The 17,068-nt window shown below is 41.3% G+C and overlaps 1 protein-coding gene across 5 annotated transcripts in view; it reads right to left on the bottom strand.

Moving 5' to 3' along the window:
• The window catches only part of LOC143038070 (sorting nexin-29-like), a 42,724-nt gene that overhangs the window by 11,830 nt on the left and 13,826 nt on the right, over positions 1-17,068 (bottom strand). For 4 of the 5 annotated variants that reach the window (XR_012967545.1, XM_076206974.1, XM_076206971.1 and 1 more), the window contains 7 exons: positions 15,591-15,743; positions 14,320-14,878; positions 11,742-11,895; positions 11,415-11,426; positions 6,266-6,371; positions 1,569-1,761; positions 487-655 (listed from right to left, as the gene is read on the bottom strand). Coding sequence is in view for 4 of the 5 variants with exons in the window: in XM_076206974.1 (XP_076063089.1) it covers positions 487-655; positions 1,569-1,761; positions 6,266-6,371; positions 11,415-11,426; positions 11,742-11,895; positions 14,320-14,878; positions 15,591-15,743 (1,346 nt within the window). In the remaining variant the exon portion in view is untranslated. The remainder of the gene's footprint in view (positions 1-486; positions 656-1,568; positions 1,762-6,265; positions 6,372-11,414; positions 11,427-11,741; positions 11,896-14,319; positions 14,879-15,590; positions 15,744-17,068) is intronic. The other variant, XM_076206973.1, reaches the window with a different exon arrangement.

Genomic DNA, 17,068 nt, shown 5'->3' with positions numbered 1-17,068 from the left:
TTGCCAGACTAGCCAGCATTCTTAAAAAACAGCAAGAATATACTTAAGAAATTGATAACCTGGCAAAGATAATTATATTTTCTTGTTTCTCTTTTAAGCTTATGAATGTTTTCTTATGTTTTATTTTTCCCACTAGTTCTATTGTAATCTTTATTAGGGAGTGGTCTGAGGGGAGGTCACATATGGTTCCCCACATTATTTATGTTTAGAGGGAGGGTGAGCACATTGTTATTTCAGAGGAATTTGCTTGTTAGTTATACTGTGGAGGCTGGGAAGTTGTTCTTGTATTTTGTTTCCTCTCTGGTTTGCTATTTGTGTGTTAAGCCAAACTAAGTGGTGTGTGGTCATGCCACTTGTCTATATGTGGTTCATGAGCAAGTTGAGAGGTTAGAGTTGAGGGTTGTAGTCCACACAAGGCAGTAACAACTCTAATGCGCTTATGGTAAATCATTAATAAGGTATTTCATCAGCATTCTGGCTACTCACCTGTATCAATTTGCTTTCGTATTGTGTAGCTTCATAGTGATAGTCCCGGTATTGGGGAGGTGGTGTTGGGGGTTGAGGGTTGTGTAATGCCACTTCACCGCCTTCTCTTCTGAGCAACTGTACTGCACCAACATACTTCTTTAACTGGTGTTTCAACAAGTCATTCTCCCTGTGAAAAATTCAAGTTACCGTAAATACAAGTGATGTTGATTTCATTTTTTTTTTTTTTTCCCCCCCCCATATGCAATTAGTCAATTGATGTCTCGTTTCTGTCAACAAATTTACAGACCCCTGGCAGCCAGATCTGGTCCTCAAGAACTTCCATAGGTTGAAAAACTGGACTCAACTGTATTGGGTGGTGTAGGGCTGTTTCTACCTCACCAGCTGATATAAGGAGGGGGATAGTTCCTGCATCTAGAATTCTTACAAGAAAAAGTGGTAGAAAAATAATGGAAGATAATAAAAGAACTTTAACCTGGTCCAGTGCTTCTAGTCTCTTCTTGTATCTCATCTGCAAGGCTGGGCATATTTTGCTTGCTGCTCTTTGTATTTTCTCGATCTTTGTATGGGGACCACACCACTGCTGTATATTCCAATTTATGGCAGATTAGGGTCTTCATGATTTTTTTCATATCTTCATCCATGTAGTGGAAAACTCTTTTTATATTCTTCAATAATCTGTAGTCTTTCCCAATATGTTACTGATGTGTTTGTCAGGTGACAGATTATCCCTAATCAATACTCATAAGTTCTTCCTCCCTTCTGGTGTGTATATTCTCTTACAAGATATGATTAGATACCAGGTATTACTAGTATATTTTCTATGTAATTATTTCTATCACTCATAAAACTATCACATTTTCTATAATTCTTTATTTCAGGCATACAAGTGACTGCACCTCCTCATTCTACAAGCAGATGGCACTGAAACAATTACTGTATGAAAATATCTATGGCTGTACTTAAAGATTGTTGCTGGCTGCCATGGGTTCATAGGTTTTAAGCCAGAGAAACTTAAGGCAACAACTAAATGATTATCAATGGGAGAGTCATCGAATCAATTTGTACTAAACTACGTTTACCTTGAGAGAGTGCTTATCCGTGCATTGAGTTTCTCAATTGCTTCTGTATGCTTGGTTTGTTCATGTGCCATCTGAGCACGAAGCACAGATGAGTTCTCCATTTCTTTAGTTAAGGCAGAAGCTACTTCCATCCTCCTTCCTTCTGCAGCATCCCTTGCAGCACTGATCTCCAAAACTGCTGCACGCAACTCACCTGTTCAAAATAAGAAAATTATTTAGGCATTTTCTTGCACTAAGGTAAGGAGGTAAGGAGGAGAACAAGGGTGGTAAAGGAGTTGGGAGATAGGGTTGATGAAAGAGTACTAGGATGGTTTGGACACATGGAAAGAATGAGTGAAGAAAGACTAGTAAAAAGAGGTATGGAAGGCAGATGTTGAGGGAGTGAACAGGAGGGGGCATCCTAGGATGAGATGGATGGATGGGGTGAAGGGGGCTTTGGGGAAGAGGGGAATGTCTGTTGAGGAAGGACGGGAGAGGACAGAAGACAGGGGTGAATGGAGAATGGTTGTATATGGATGATGATGTGATACATGAGGTGGAATGTGTGGGGGGATGGGGGTGAGGTAGTCTGTGTGAGCAAAATTTGACGCAGCCCGAAGGGATTTCTCCCCGTCTTCTCCTTTCATGGAGGGACGGAGAGGGGGGTCGCCAATTTAATGAAGCGGCCTTGCTGTGGATGTGCAGTGTCTTGCAACACTGCCTCTGACCCAGGGCAGTGGACAAGGTGCAGGGATGACCCGTCATCCAGGAGGTGCTAAGATAAGAGGGAGGGTGGAGGGGGGTGGAGTGTATTTAGGGATGGAATGGGTGGGAATGGTTTTATGCCTTTTTCTTTTTGGCTACCTCCCTTGTAAGGGGAAAAAAGCCTTGGTATATGTATGCTACTTTCTATAAAAAAATAATAATAATAATAAAAAAAAAAAAAAACTAAGTACATTACTCTATGTTACACATCCCCTTAAAAAATATATGAAGATCCCTTAATAAATCCTCACATTTACCTCCCATACTACCCCATCCACAGTGACATAACACAGCCCCTGTGCAACCCTACTTTCACACCAAGCCACTTAATTTAACCATTCTCTATCCTACCCCAAGTTCTACTCTATCTATATACCAAGGGCTTTTTTCCCCCTTACAAGGAAGGTAGCAAAGTCAAATGGCATATACTCACTCATACCTATTTCACTCCCATCCACCAAACTTTCCTCCCTCTCATCTTAGCTCCTCATGGATGATGGGTCATTCCTGTATCCCACACAATGCCCTGGGTCAGAAGCAATGCAGTAAGACACAGCACATTCAAAGCAAGGCCACTTCACATAATTGGCGGAAAAAAAACTTTATTCCTTCATGCAGATTTGAGAAGATGGGGAGAAATCCCTTTGAGCTATGGCAAAATATCACTCACATTTAACAGCTCCCTATCCTTCCCAATCCCCCACCCAGTCCCTTCCTTGCATCATACTATCATCAGCCATTCTCCACTCACTCTTATCTCCTGCCTTCTCCCTTCCCTGCTCAACAGACATTCTCCTCTTGCTCAATGCCCCCTTCACCCCTTACATGTATCTCATCCTCAGTCCTCCCCTCAAATTCATTCCCTCCACCTCTGCCATCCACAACTCTTTTAGTAATCTTTCTTCACTCATTCTTTCCATGTATCCAAGCCATCCCAATAATCTTTCATCAACACTATCTGCCATTTCCTTTTCCACCCAAACTTTCCTCCTCATCTCCTCATTTTTCACTCTATTCAACCTTGCAACCCCTACCATACTTCTCAGACATATCATCTCAAACACATTTAAACTTTTCCTCTCAGCTTCTCTAAATTCCAAGTCTCTGCCCCATACAGTGCTATTGGCACAATAACCCCTTCATATAATCTCCCCTTTGCACCCATTCCCAAATGCCTCTTTCTCATGACAATTTTTAATCTCCCAAGGCATGCTTCTCTCAATCTACAATTTACCTCCACTTCCACTCCTTTTCCTGCCACATGCGACCCCAAATACCTAAAGCAATCCACTTCCTCCAGACTCTCTCCTTTAAGACTTCCAACTTGCTGCAATCCTCTCCCCTTGTACATCTCATCACCTTTTACCCACATTTAACTTGAACTTCATCCTACAGCATACCTTCCCAAACATTATCACTAACTCCCTTAATCCCCCTTCCGATCCTGCTACAAGTGCTGTGACTTCAGCAAATACAACTGACTCACCTCCCATTTTTCTCCATTTTCTTTAACCATTCCAGTCCCTCACCCATTACCCTCACTTACCTCCTGCACCACCCCATCCATGTACACATTGAACAGCCATGGTGACATGACACATCTCTGGCACACCCCCACCTTTACCTCAAACCATTCACTCTCTCCATTTCCAATTCTAACACAGGCTCTACTACTCTCATGAAAAACTCCTGACTGCCCTTTACAGCTTTCCCCCCAATCCCATATATCTGCAAAACCTCCCACAGTGCCTTCCTGTCTACCAGGTCACAGGCCTTTTCCAAATCCACATACACCTAAAAAATATTCTTACCTTTTGCTAAAGCTTTCTCACATATCTGCCTTACCACAAAAATCTGATCCATGCAATCCCTATCTTTCCTATACCCAAACTGTTCCTCACCAATTATTCTCTGTTCCTCACTTAATCCTCTCAATTAAAACCCTCCCATAAACCTTCCAAACTACACTCAACAACCTGATCCCTCTGAAACTACTACACTCTATTTGTCCCCTTTTCCCTTAGACACACATTAAACAACCTCACTAGCCAGTCCACTGTCACTGTACCTCCCTTCTTCAGACACTCAACATGGCATCCATTTAACCCAGGTGCCTTTCCTGCTCTTGCCATTTTCAAAACAACTTGCTATTCATCTTTTCTTATTTCTCCTTCATTCTCTTTTACCATCACCATCATTTTCTTAGCACCTCCCACTGCTACCATCAATACCTATCCTCCTCCACAATTAACAGCTCCTTAAAATACTCTGCCCATCATCCCCTTACTGCCTCCTTTTGTTCATCTGCACCTTTTACCTTTTTTTCTCTACTTGACTCACCTCCCCTTCCTCTCAACTTCCTCCCAAAACATCTTTTTAGTACTTTCATTTTTTTTTGTCATACTCTTCCCCATTTTACATCTGCTCTCCTTTTACCCTCATTTTTTCCCACCTCTCATATGTTTCTCTCCTACTTTGCAAATAGTTCTCAAATGCTTGCTGCTTCTCTTCTATTATCTTCTTCACTTCATGATCCCACCACCCACTATACTTCTTTCTATTCCCTCCCATCCTCCTTGTTCCACATACCATCTTTGCACATCTTGTCACTCCCTCCTTGAAACCCCCATTTCTCTTCCACTTTTACTTCTACTCTATCCTTCATCACCTGGCACACTTCTCTCAGCTTCTCCTTGTACTCCTGCCCCTTTTCCTTCTCATTAAGGCAGCTTACTCTAAGCACCTCCCTACCCTCTGCCCTTTTCCTCTTTCTCCACCTATCCTCCACTCTCCTCTTACCTTCCACCAAAAAATTATTTTGATATTCCCCCATTCTTAGGGTAAAGAATGTGGACAACCAGAACTCTTCCTATTTTTCTCCTGGATACCACTATATAGTCCATTAATGCCTTATCAACTACCCTTCCATCCACCACCCTCTCCCATGTGTGCTTATGCTTGACTCTTTTGCTAAACACTGTGTTAGCTATCATCAACTCTTTAAACATATCTCCACCATTAACTTTCCACTATAATTCTTACCTGGCACTCCTGACTTCCCAACCACTTCATCTATTGGTTCATCCCCTACTCTAGGATTGAGATCTCCAAATACCATTACAATGACATTTCTCCTGAAAGTCTCTAAACACTAACTTAAATGTATACAAAAAGCTTCCCTTTCCTCTACACTCTTCCCACTACCATGCCCATATGTACTTGCAAAGACCCTGTAAGGTTAACCTTCATCCACATATTCTACTACTAGTGTAAAAACTTTTGACTGCCCTTAACAGATTTCCTTCGATCCCATACATATGCAAAACCTCCCACAATGCCTTCCTGTCTACCACATAAGCCTTCTCCAAATCCATAAAGAGAGAGAGAGAGAGAGAGAGAGAGAGAGAGAGAGAGAGAGAGAGAGAGAGAGAGGAAAAAAAAAAAAAATCTTGCAAATCTACCTTAGTACAAAAATTTGATCCCTTCACCCTCTACCTTTCCAAAACATTGTTCCTCATCAATTATTCCCTCTGTTCTTCTCATAGCCCTTTCCATTAACACACTCCCGTATGCCTTTCCAACTACACTCAACAAACTGATCCCTCTAAAACTACATTCGCATTTATCCCCTTTCCTTTGTAAAGCCAAAGTGTACAAGCTCTCTTCCAGTACACTCCCCCCATATAAACACACATTAAACAGCCTTGCTATCTAATCCATGATAACCACACCTCTCTTTTTCAGGCACTGCATAACACCCATCCAACCCAGGTGCCTCACCAAGCTTTCATAATTTTCAATCCTCCTTGTACTTTCCCTTTTCCCAACCCCCTATAATTTTTCTCTCCCACCACCATCATTTTCTTAACATATGAGTATGAATAAATACAAAAAAAAATTCTGTTTATCTAAATGAACTTACTTTATCAAACTCAGAAGGATATGAAACTTACCTATATTCAGAGTGGAGAAAGATGAACTTGTGGACATGGAATGATTGGTGACACTTTGAGAGTCTTGAGCTACAGCTGCAACAGCTGCTGCTGCATCTTCTACCTCCTGGTTAATGCAATATCAACATCAAAGTTCCACTCCAATGTATACTTTCATTGAAATATGAATATTAAATCACACACTCCATGGTAGTCTCATGCAAGAATAATAATGACAGAAGCACTTTTTTTTTCTTAAATCTCAGGATGATTACTTATATATATATATATATATATATATATATTATATATATATATAAATATATATATACACACACACACACACGAGGTCTGTTAAAAAAAATACACAGACTGTTTGAATTGCACAGCTCAAGTTGGTTCCAGGGAAATCTGCTTGATGTTGCTAGATTTGCACAGATCAGTTGATTATGACGCCATTTCCCGATTGCAAATAACTTTATTTGTGTATTAGCTATGCAGTTTTTAGTGAAGTGCGATTTCTTCATTTGGCAGATTTCAGAATGAATGATGTGAAGGAGCAACGACTTGCTGTAAAATTTTGTGTTAAACTTGGAAAATCTGGGACTGAAACTTTTGCTATGCTTAACACGGCTTACAGTGATGTTGCTATGAAGTGTATGGCATGTTTCAAGTGGCATGAGCGTTTTAAGGATGGTCGACAGTCCATTGAAGATGATGAGCATCTTGGACATCCTTCCACATCAACCGATGACCCACTTGTCAACAAAATCAACACCCTGGTGTGGGCAAATCGATGTCTGACTGTCTGGAAGCTTGCTGAAGAGTGTGGTATATCAGTTGGATCTTGTTACAAGATTTTGACAAAAAGATTGAAGATGCACCGCGTTGGTGCGAAATTTGTGCCATGCCTGATGACATACTTACATATACCAAGGCTTTTTCCCCCTTACAAGGGAGGTAGCCAAAAAGGAAAAGGCATAAAAACATTCCCACCCATTCCATCCCTAAATACACTCCACACCCCTCCACCCTCCCTCTTCCCTCTTATCTTAGCACCTCCTGGATGACGGGTCATCCCTGCACCTTGTCCACTGCCCTGGGTCAGAAGCAGTGTCGCAAGACAGCACATCCACAGAAAGGACGCTTCATTAAATCGGCGACCCCCCCTCTCCGTCCCCCCATTGCATAAAAGGAGAAGACGGGGAGAAATCCCTTCGGGCTGCATCAAATTTTGCTCACACATACTACCTCACCCCCCCATCCCACCTCATGCATCACAACATCATCCATATACAACTATTCTCCATTCACCCGTCTTCTGTCCTCTCCCGTCCTTCCTCAACAGACATTCCCCTCTTCCCCAAAGCCCCCTTCACCCCATCCATCCACCTCATCCTAGGACGTCCCCTCATGTTCACTCCCTCCACATCTGCCTTCCATACCTCTTTCACTAATCTTTCTTCACTCATTCTTTCCATGTGTCCAAACCATCCTAATACTCTTTCATCAACCCTATCTCACAAATCCCTTTCCACTCCTGTTCTCCTCCTCACCTCCTCATTTCTCAATCTATCTAGCCTAGTAACCCCCATCATACTTCTCAGACACCTCATCTCAAACACATTCAAACTCCTTCTCTCTTCCTCTCTTATGTTCCATGTTTCTGCCCCATACAGTGCTGTTGGCACAATCACTCCTTCATACAGTCTCCTCTTAGCATCCATTCCCAAATGTCTTTTCCTCATTACACTCTTCAATCCACCAAGGCATTTACTCGCTTCTCTCAATCTACATTCTACCTCCACTTTCACTCCACCTTTTCCTGCTACATTTGCACCCAAGTATCTAAAACTATCCACTTCCTCCAGTTGCTCTCCCTTAATGCTCACTTCCAGTCTACTGCCACTTTCACCCCTTGTACATCTCATCACCTTACTTTTACCCACATTTATCTTTAGCTTTCTTCTATCACATACTCTCCCAAACTCTGTTACCAACTTCCTCAATCCCTCCTCCGATACTGCCACAAGCGCAGTGTCGTCCGCAAACAACAGCTGACTCACCTCCCACTTTTCTCCATTTTCTTTAACCATCTCCAATCCCTGACCCACTACCCTTGCATTTACGTCTCGCACTACCCCATCCATGTATAAGTTGAACAGCCAGGGCGACATAACGCATCCTTGACGAAGTACCTCAAACCACTCACTCTCTCCATTTCTAATCCTGACACAAGCTCTACAACTCTCATAAAAACTCTTGACAGCTCCCAGAAGCTTTCCTCCAATCCCGTATATCTGCATAACCTCCCACAGTGCCTTTCTGTCTACCCTGACGTAAGCCTTTTCCAGATCCATAAAAGCCCAAAAAACATCCTTCCCCTTTCCTATAGCTTTCTCACATATCTGTTTTACCACAAAGATCTGATCTACACAACCTCTACCTGTCCTAAATCCACATTGTTCCTAACCAATTACTCCCTCTGTTTCTCTCCTAATCCTCTCAATCAAGATCCTCCCATAAGCCTTCCCAACTACACTTAACAAGCTAATTCCTCTGAAACTACTACATTCACACTTGTCCCCTTTTCCCTTGTAAAGAGGAACTATACAGGCACTCCTCCAGTCCTCCGGCACTCTACCCTCTCTTCAGCAGACATTAAATAACCTCACCAGCCAGTCCACCATCACTGTACCTCCTTTTTTTTAGACATTCTGCATGGCATCCATCCAGACCAGGTGCCTTACCTGCTTTCATCATCTCAACAACTGCCTTCACTTCATCCTTCCTTATTTCTCCTCCATTTTCCTCACTCATCACGGTCATTTTCTTAGCATTTCCCACTGCAGCTATCTTTCCCTCCCTATCCTCCTTCACATTTAGCAACTCCCTAAAATATTCTGCCCATCTTCCCCTTACTGCTTTCTCTTCCATTATCATCTCTCCATCTGCACCTTTTACCTTTTCTTCTCTACTTGATTCGCCTCCTCTTCCTCTCTTTATTTCTTTCCAAAGCATCTTTTTATTACTTTCAAAATTTTCTGTCATACTCTTACCCCATTTCACATCTGCTCTCCTCTTTGCCTCCTTTACCTTTTGCTTTACTTCTCTTTTCTTTTCTTTGTACCTATCATATGACTCCCTCGTCCTATTTTGTAACCAATCTGTGAAAGCTCGCTTCTTCTCTTCTACAACCTTCTTTGTTTCCTCATCCCACCATTCACTACCCTTCCTTCTATTTCCTCCTGTCCTTGTTCCACACACCATCCTTGCACACTTTGTGACTTTCTCCTTGAACCATCCCCATTCCTCCTCCACACCTAGCTCTACTCTATCCTTCACTCCCTCCCACTCCTCCTTCAGCTTCTTTTTGTACTCAGGAACTGCTTTATTGTTCAGAAGAAGAAAACTTCTTGTACAGGATCATAACAGGTGATGAATCATGGTTTACGGTTTTGACATTGAAACAAAGTTCCAATCGTCCCAGTGGATGAGTGAAACATCCCCCAGACCCAAAAAAGCTCGCCAAGTTCGATCCAAGGTCAAGGTGATGTTGACAGTTTTCTTCAATGCTAAGGGTGTTGTTCACCATGTGTACCTCCCCGAAGGCTCCACAGTGAACCAGACTCACTACACTGAAGTTCTGAATTGTCTGAGGGACTCCATCTGTCACAAAAGGCCAGAAATGTGGAGGAGTGGCGACTGGTTTTTCCATTACAACAATGCTCCAGCCCATTCAGCCCTCAGAACTCATGAGTTTTTGGCCAAACACTCGATCACTGTTCTTCCCTAACCCCCTTACTCACCTGACCTTGCTCCTTGTAATTTTTTCTTGTTCCCAAACTCAAAAGACCCATGAAAGGAACAAGATTTAAGACAATTCCCAAGATTTAGGCAAATGCGACACAGGAGCTGAAGGATATTACAAAAGAAGTGTACCAGGACTGTTTCAACAAGTGGAAACACCATTGGGATAAGTGTGTGCATTGGGGAGGAAAGTACTTTGAAGGGGACCCAGATCTGTAACTTCTAAATAAAGTACATTTTGCTTTATGACGTTAGTCTGTGTATTTTTTTAACAGACCTCGTGTGTGTGTGTGTGTATATATGTATGTATGTATACATATATATATATATATATATATATATATATATATATTATATATATATATATATATAAAATGCTTTATCACTGGTTCAACTGTATCCTACAACTTTTTTTCATTAATCAAGAACAATTGGTGCTAAAGAAAAATGCCTATACACTGTGGCCATCCTAAATCAAATGTGCAACAGCAGTAGGCAGCTGGGAAACAAAGAGTACTGAAGTTATAGTTACTGAGTATTCTGAGGTGAGGAAACTTCATCCTCTAGACAGGGGATTTAGCCATATATTACCCATCTTACTATTTTGATTACAATATATATATATATATATATATATAATTTCAATAATCTTGCCCCTTATTTCATGGCTGCACCACTATGCAACACATAAGATAATGCACATGGTTGAATTATTTGTGAAAGACTATTTTTTGCATGATTCATTACTATGACTTCCTGTAGCCTATGCTTACCATTACAATGAAAAATTCACTTTAAATGTATCCTCTGCGCATAGATACTTTAACCTTTTGGGTAGTAAGAAGGGGTTCCTTAAACAGAATAAAATCACATAGCAGCAACCTGAACAAACGAGACAGAACCACCCCCAAAAAGGGTTAATATCTTAGAAAACAAGAAATGAACTACATTATAAAGTAAATGATCAAATACCTCAATTTTAACTAAGAGAGACCCACACAAAGGCAGCTTGTTTCATTGTGAAACCATTTGAAATGAGATCTGACCACTTTCTTCATATGTATTCTACGAAAGAAATTCAGATATTGATGACTAAGTTACCAATGGGCAAAGCAACAGGGCATAATCTCACTTGCAAAAGAAAATGGGTTGGAATGACATCAAGAAATTTAGTTACCTATATAAAAGCATATAAATGGAAGAAGACACTAGCAGAGGTGGTGTAGCCAAAATATACAAGAATTTAAAAAAGTTGTATGAAAAAAAGTCAACACATGAGATACTACAGAACAACCTTTACCCTGTAAATGACTTAGTAAATACCACAAGGTAAAGTGGGTAAACAAAAATAAATACAAACCCGACATGTATGCTTGTTTTCAGAGATAAACAGAACAAATAGAATTCTTATTAGATATCATAAAGATTATCCATAAAACAACAGCTGTCCCTAGTGTTGCTCCTGATATTCTTAAAACACAACTCACAATATCTTATATCTGATTCAAAAGCTTACACACAATTTGAATTAAAAAAAAAAAAAAAAAAAAAAAAATCCTATGCCAAACATGGCATCCCCTCAGCACTTTACTTAAGCAATAGAAACAAACTGCTCTCTCTTACACAAAGTTACATATTTACTTCACATAAGACTGTATGCACCAGACATGCATATGTGACAGCATACCTGAGAGTAACTTTGTTCAGACAAGTCATCATCAGACTGTGTGGTTTCTAGTGCTGCAGGAATGGCTTGGGGACTGACGGGTATGAGATTTCCTACTACGCCATCCTCAAGAACAGGAGTCAGTATGGTGGCACCAACACCATTCTCAGTCTCACTGCCAATACCAATATTGTACCTTATTTACCTTAAAATACATTGTTAAAAGCAACAATAATAATAACAGTACAATAATCCCTCCCATATCCAAATTGTCATTATATGGACCTCATTCATTATTACATGAAGTAAATGTGTTGTATACCTATATATACAAAGGGCTTTTTTCCCCTTACCATGGAGGCAGCCAAACTCAAAAGGCATAATACCACTCCCATCCATTTCATCACCACCCATTCCACTCCCATTCACCATCCCTCCCTCCCTCTTATCTTGGCTCCTCCTGGATGACGTGTCATCCCTGCATCTTGACCATTGCCCTGGGTCAGAATCAATGCAGCAAGACAGCACATCCACAGCAAGGTTACCTCATTTAATCAGCAACTCCCCCTCTCTGTCCCTTCATGCAGAAACATTGAAGATAGGGAGAAATCCCATCAGGCTAAATCAAAATATTATTCACACATAACCACTCCCTAAATGCCCTCATCCCTCACCTGCTCACTTCCATCCATCACAGTATCACCCATAAACAGCCATTCACCACTCACCCATATTTTCTGCCTTCCCCCCTTCCTTCCTCAAGACATCCCCCTCTTGCTCAATGCTCCTTTTACCCCATCCATCTATCTCATCCTCTGTCACCCCCTCATGTTCACTCCACCCACCTCTGCCTTACACACTTCTTTTACTAATCTTTCTTCTCATTCTTTCCATGTATCCAAACCATTTCAATACTCTTTCATCAATCCTACCTTCCACCTCCTTTTCCACCCCAGCTCTCCTCCTCACCTCTTTGTTTCTCAATCTATCCAGCCTAGTAACCCTTACCATACTTCTCAGAAATTTCATCTCAAACACATTTGAACTCTTCCTCTCTTATGTCTCTGCCCTATAGTCCTGTTGGCACAATCACTTCTTCATACAATCTCCTCTTAGCATCCATTCCCAAATGTCTATTTCTCATTACACTTTTTTAATCCCCCAAGGCACTTCTTGCTTCTCTCAATCTATAATCTACCTCCACCTCAAGTCCTCCCTTTCTCACCACATGTGACCCCAAGTATCTAAAGTTATCCACTTCCTCCAGCCTCTCTCCTCTAATAATCAATTCCAAATTGAAACCGTCTTCTACCCTTGTACACCTCATCACCTTACTTTACCCACATTTACCTTTAACTTTCTCCCCTCACCTTCTTAAACTCCATCACTAACTTCCTTAATCCCCTCTCTGATCCTGCCACAAGCTCAGTGTCAGCAAACAACAACTGGCTTACCTCCCAATTTTCTCAATTTTCTTTAATGATCTCCAATTCCCTGGCCATTACCCTTGCATTTACCTCCTGCACCACCCCATCCATGTACACAGTGAACAGCCATGGCAACATGACACATCCCTGGTGAAATAAGAGGGGTACAGGATGCCCAATGAATGTCATGAGTAGGGAAGAGAGAGGGCAAAAGATAGATGCGAGTGTGGAATGGTTGTGAATGGTTGAGGAAATAATATGGCCCAGTGATTTTCTTCTTGTCTATTCTATATTTAATCAAAAGAAATTGTGGAGGGGGGAGGGCAATCATGCAGTAAGCCAGTGGGCATAAGCCAGCTGCAGTTGTCAGACCCTACTATGGAGGTGTTGTGTCTTGTTACACTGCCTCTGATCCAAGCAGTGGATGGGGGATAGGGATGACCCTTTATTTATAAGGAGCTAAGATGGGAGAGAGAATGAACAAATTTTTAGATGGGTATATGGTGGGCATGTGTTTTGACACAGCCACCCATTATGAAGGGAGAAATGGCCTTTTGGTATATAGTAGTATTTTCATGATCTTTCTTAGGAGCAAGGCCGCTTCATTAAATCAGTGACTCCCCCTCTTCGTCCCCCCATTGCATAAAAGGAGAGGACGGGAAGAAATCCCTTCGGGCTGCGTCAAATTTTGCTCACACATACTACCTCACCCCCCATCCCCCTGCCCATTCCACCTCATGCAATCACATCATCCATATACAACCATTCTCCATTCACCCGTCTTCTGTCCTCTCCCGTCCTTCCTCAACAGACATTCCCCTCTTCCCCAAAGCCCCCTTCACTCCATCCATCCACCTCATCCTAGGACGTCCCCTCATGTTCACTCCCTCCACATCTGCCTTCCATTCCAGATAAGAGGGAGGGTGGAGGGGTGTGGAGTGTATTCAGGGATGGAATGGGTGGAAATGATTTTATGCCTTTCCCTTTTTGGCTACCTCCCTTGTAAGGGGGAAAAAGCCTTGGTATATGTATGTATGTATATTTCTTAGGAGGTAAAAAATAACAAATAATCCAAATATCATGTTCTTACACAAACATATGATCCCCTAAAAATTATCAGTTTATTTTTATTATCTAATATCAAATGCTCCTCATATATAATATTTGCCTACCTGGAATAGCTTTCCCCAGAAAGGTTAGATATACTTGATTTATACGAAGCTGTATCTTGTTCAGTGGTGTTTACCAAGTTAACAAGTCCAGACAGGGTTGCAGCTTTCACCTCGGCATCCCCACTACCTTCTGTTTCCTGTGACTCTTCTTGAAGCTGAGCTTTGGTGGGCTGTTGTTGAGATATCAATTGATCAAGAACCTCAAAATAACTAGGTTCAACTGAGGGATTTCCTTCCCGATATGACTCATCATTCATATTTGAGGTCTGGTTTGAGATAGTATCCTTGTTTAGGTCAAGTGATTCTGTAGAAAAGTTGTGGTGTAATTTTGGTCCCTCCTGCTGAGCTAACTTGTCAAGACGATCTGCATATGGCGTGGAAGAAGGAGGAAGGGTTGGGGCAGGGGAGTTGAGACATGTGGTTGGGGCACTGTGGTAAAGTGGTGAGTGAACTGCAGGTTGCTCTATGGAGCCAAGATCTTCCTCATCAAAGGAAACTAGCTGTGAAGGTACTTTCTTCTTCTTCCTTCTGTGCTCCTTTTTTTTACTGGAGTTTGAATCTGTTAAGTTATAGAATGAAGACACAATGAATTAGTGATCTGGACCAATAACAGGTATCTGCTACTGGTAGTCCTGTAAGATGAACATAAGACAGAATTATCTCCCTACTGTCCATCAACCTCCTCACCTCTATCTAGAGGTGCAGCCCTAGACTAATATATCACAGGTAAATGTCTAAAAGATTCTTCCCTGAATGATCTATGGGAGAACCTGAAGATTATTGCTCAACACTGAGGGGCTGTGGATTTCTAGTCAATCAAACCTGATGTAACAATCATTATTATCATCATTACCATTATGAATAAATGTGATACAAGGCAAAGATCACAATCAATATGAGTGTTCATTTGAAATCATATACCAATATGCACTCAATGAATATGACTTTCCTTACACAAAAGAAAGCTTAGATGGTAAATGATTCCACTCAAAAAAGTACTACAGTACTACCTCTCATTAACGGACTAAAAGGGGGTAACGGTGTCCATTGATGTGAATAATCTGTTGATTTGGAGTGTTTTTTGGGTGGCATAGTGATTGCACGCACTAAACAACAGCACCGAAAACAGCAAAAACACCGCAAACACAGCTAATTAACGTCCGTTAATGAGAGGTAGTACTGTATGTGTATTTATACAGCAACACAGTGCCACACAATAAAAATAGTAGAAAAATCATCATTCAACCATTCAATAATGTTCTGAATCATACCTTCTCCAACAGGAGGGCCAGATTGATTGGAAACAATCTGAGGTTCTGGTTCATTTTGTGTACAAAGAATAGGTTCAGATCTGGTCCTGCCATCTCCATCTCCATTCAAATTATGATTGTCAATGTTGATGGCAAAGAGTATAGAATCCAGACCTAAAAAATAATAATAATAATAAAAAGAAAGGGAGGATAGGCAATGAAATATATTGTAAAACATATCAACAAGTACACCAGTCCCTTGTAACATGCGTCTTTCCAATATGTGAATTCATATATAAGCAGTCTGTTCAGGAAGGAACGGAGAAGACAGAAGATAGGGGTGAGTGGAGAATGGTTGTGTATCGATGATGGTGTGATGCATTGAAGAGAGCAGATGGGGGATGTGGGGGTTGAGGGAGTATGTATGAATATTTTGATGCAGCCCAAAGGGATTTCTCCTAGTCTTCTTCTTTTCTACATGAGGGGACAGAGAAGGGAGAGGTTGTCAATTAAATGAAGAGGTCTTGCTGTGGATGTGCTGTGTCTAGCTGCATTGCTTCTGACCCAGAACAGTGGGCAAGATGCAGGGATGACCTATCATCCAGGAGCCAAGAAAAGAGGGGAGGGAGGGGTGGTGAATGGGAGTGGAATATGTAGGGGATGAAATGAGTGGGAGTGGATTTGTGATTTTGACTTTGGCTACCTTCCTTGTATGGGGGAAGAAGCCATTGGTATATATATGTATATATAAGCAATGAACCTATTTCTTGCAAGTCCCCATTTAATGAGTAAAGATTTCACAGGTATGAGAGATGTGTGAGGTAAAATGTGATATGGCCCTAATTTTCACATTCACACACTGTGACATTTTTTCACAGCATATCACCTACCCCCTCATCACTCCTGACAACTCTACCCACCATGCTCCCAAACTCTAACTCACCCTCCTCTATCAATTTAGTTTCAATCAGTGCTAACACATCTATCTTTCTTACAAATATATTCCCAATCTCTTCCCTTTTACTTTCATGTGTACCACATCCATCCACATTTAATGATCCAAATACTAAGTTTCTGGTTGGAGTCCTCTCCGACTCTAAGAGTAAAATAGTGTGGGGAATCCCTAGTCCCTGCATTCTGTCCCATTTAGCAACCTTCTATGACAGGCATGGGATTACATTGGTACCAGTCTTCAAGCCCCACCACAGGGGGATTAGAAAGAGGATGAGTTGTGGAAATGGTCAAGAACAGTTTGAAACAAACAACAGAGGAGAGACTGTAGTAATATAAAAGCAGCATCATTCTTTCATGAGTAGATTTAAACCCTAACATAGATGGAAGCATAACTTTGGTTCATAGAAGTACCCCATAAAACAGTCCCTAGACTGATGACTTGTGTCTTTTATTAATTTGTACCAATGACCTTGTGACATCCTCCAGTCCCAAACCAAGATATCATATCTGTCAAATTGTGTATTACCACTGTTGAACAGTCTGTA

This window comes from Oratosquilla oratoria, chromosome 23 (genome assembly GCF_046742065.1).
Source record: "Oratosquilla oratoria isolate Oo_2021 chromosome 23, ASM4674206v1, whole genome shotgun sequence".
NCBI lineage: Eukaryota > Metazoa > Arthropoda > Malacostraca > Stomatopoda > Squillidae > Oratosquilla > Oratosquilla oratoria.
The sequence above is the reverse complement of the archived record's forward strand: the minus strand, read 5'-3'. Positions and strand labels throughout refer to the sequence as shown.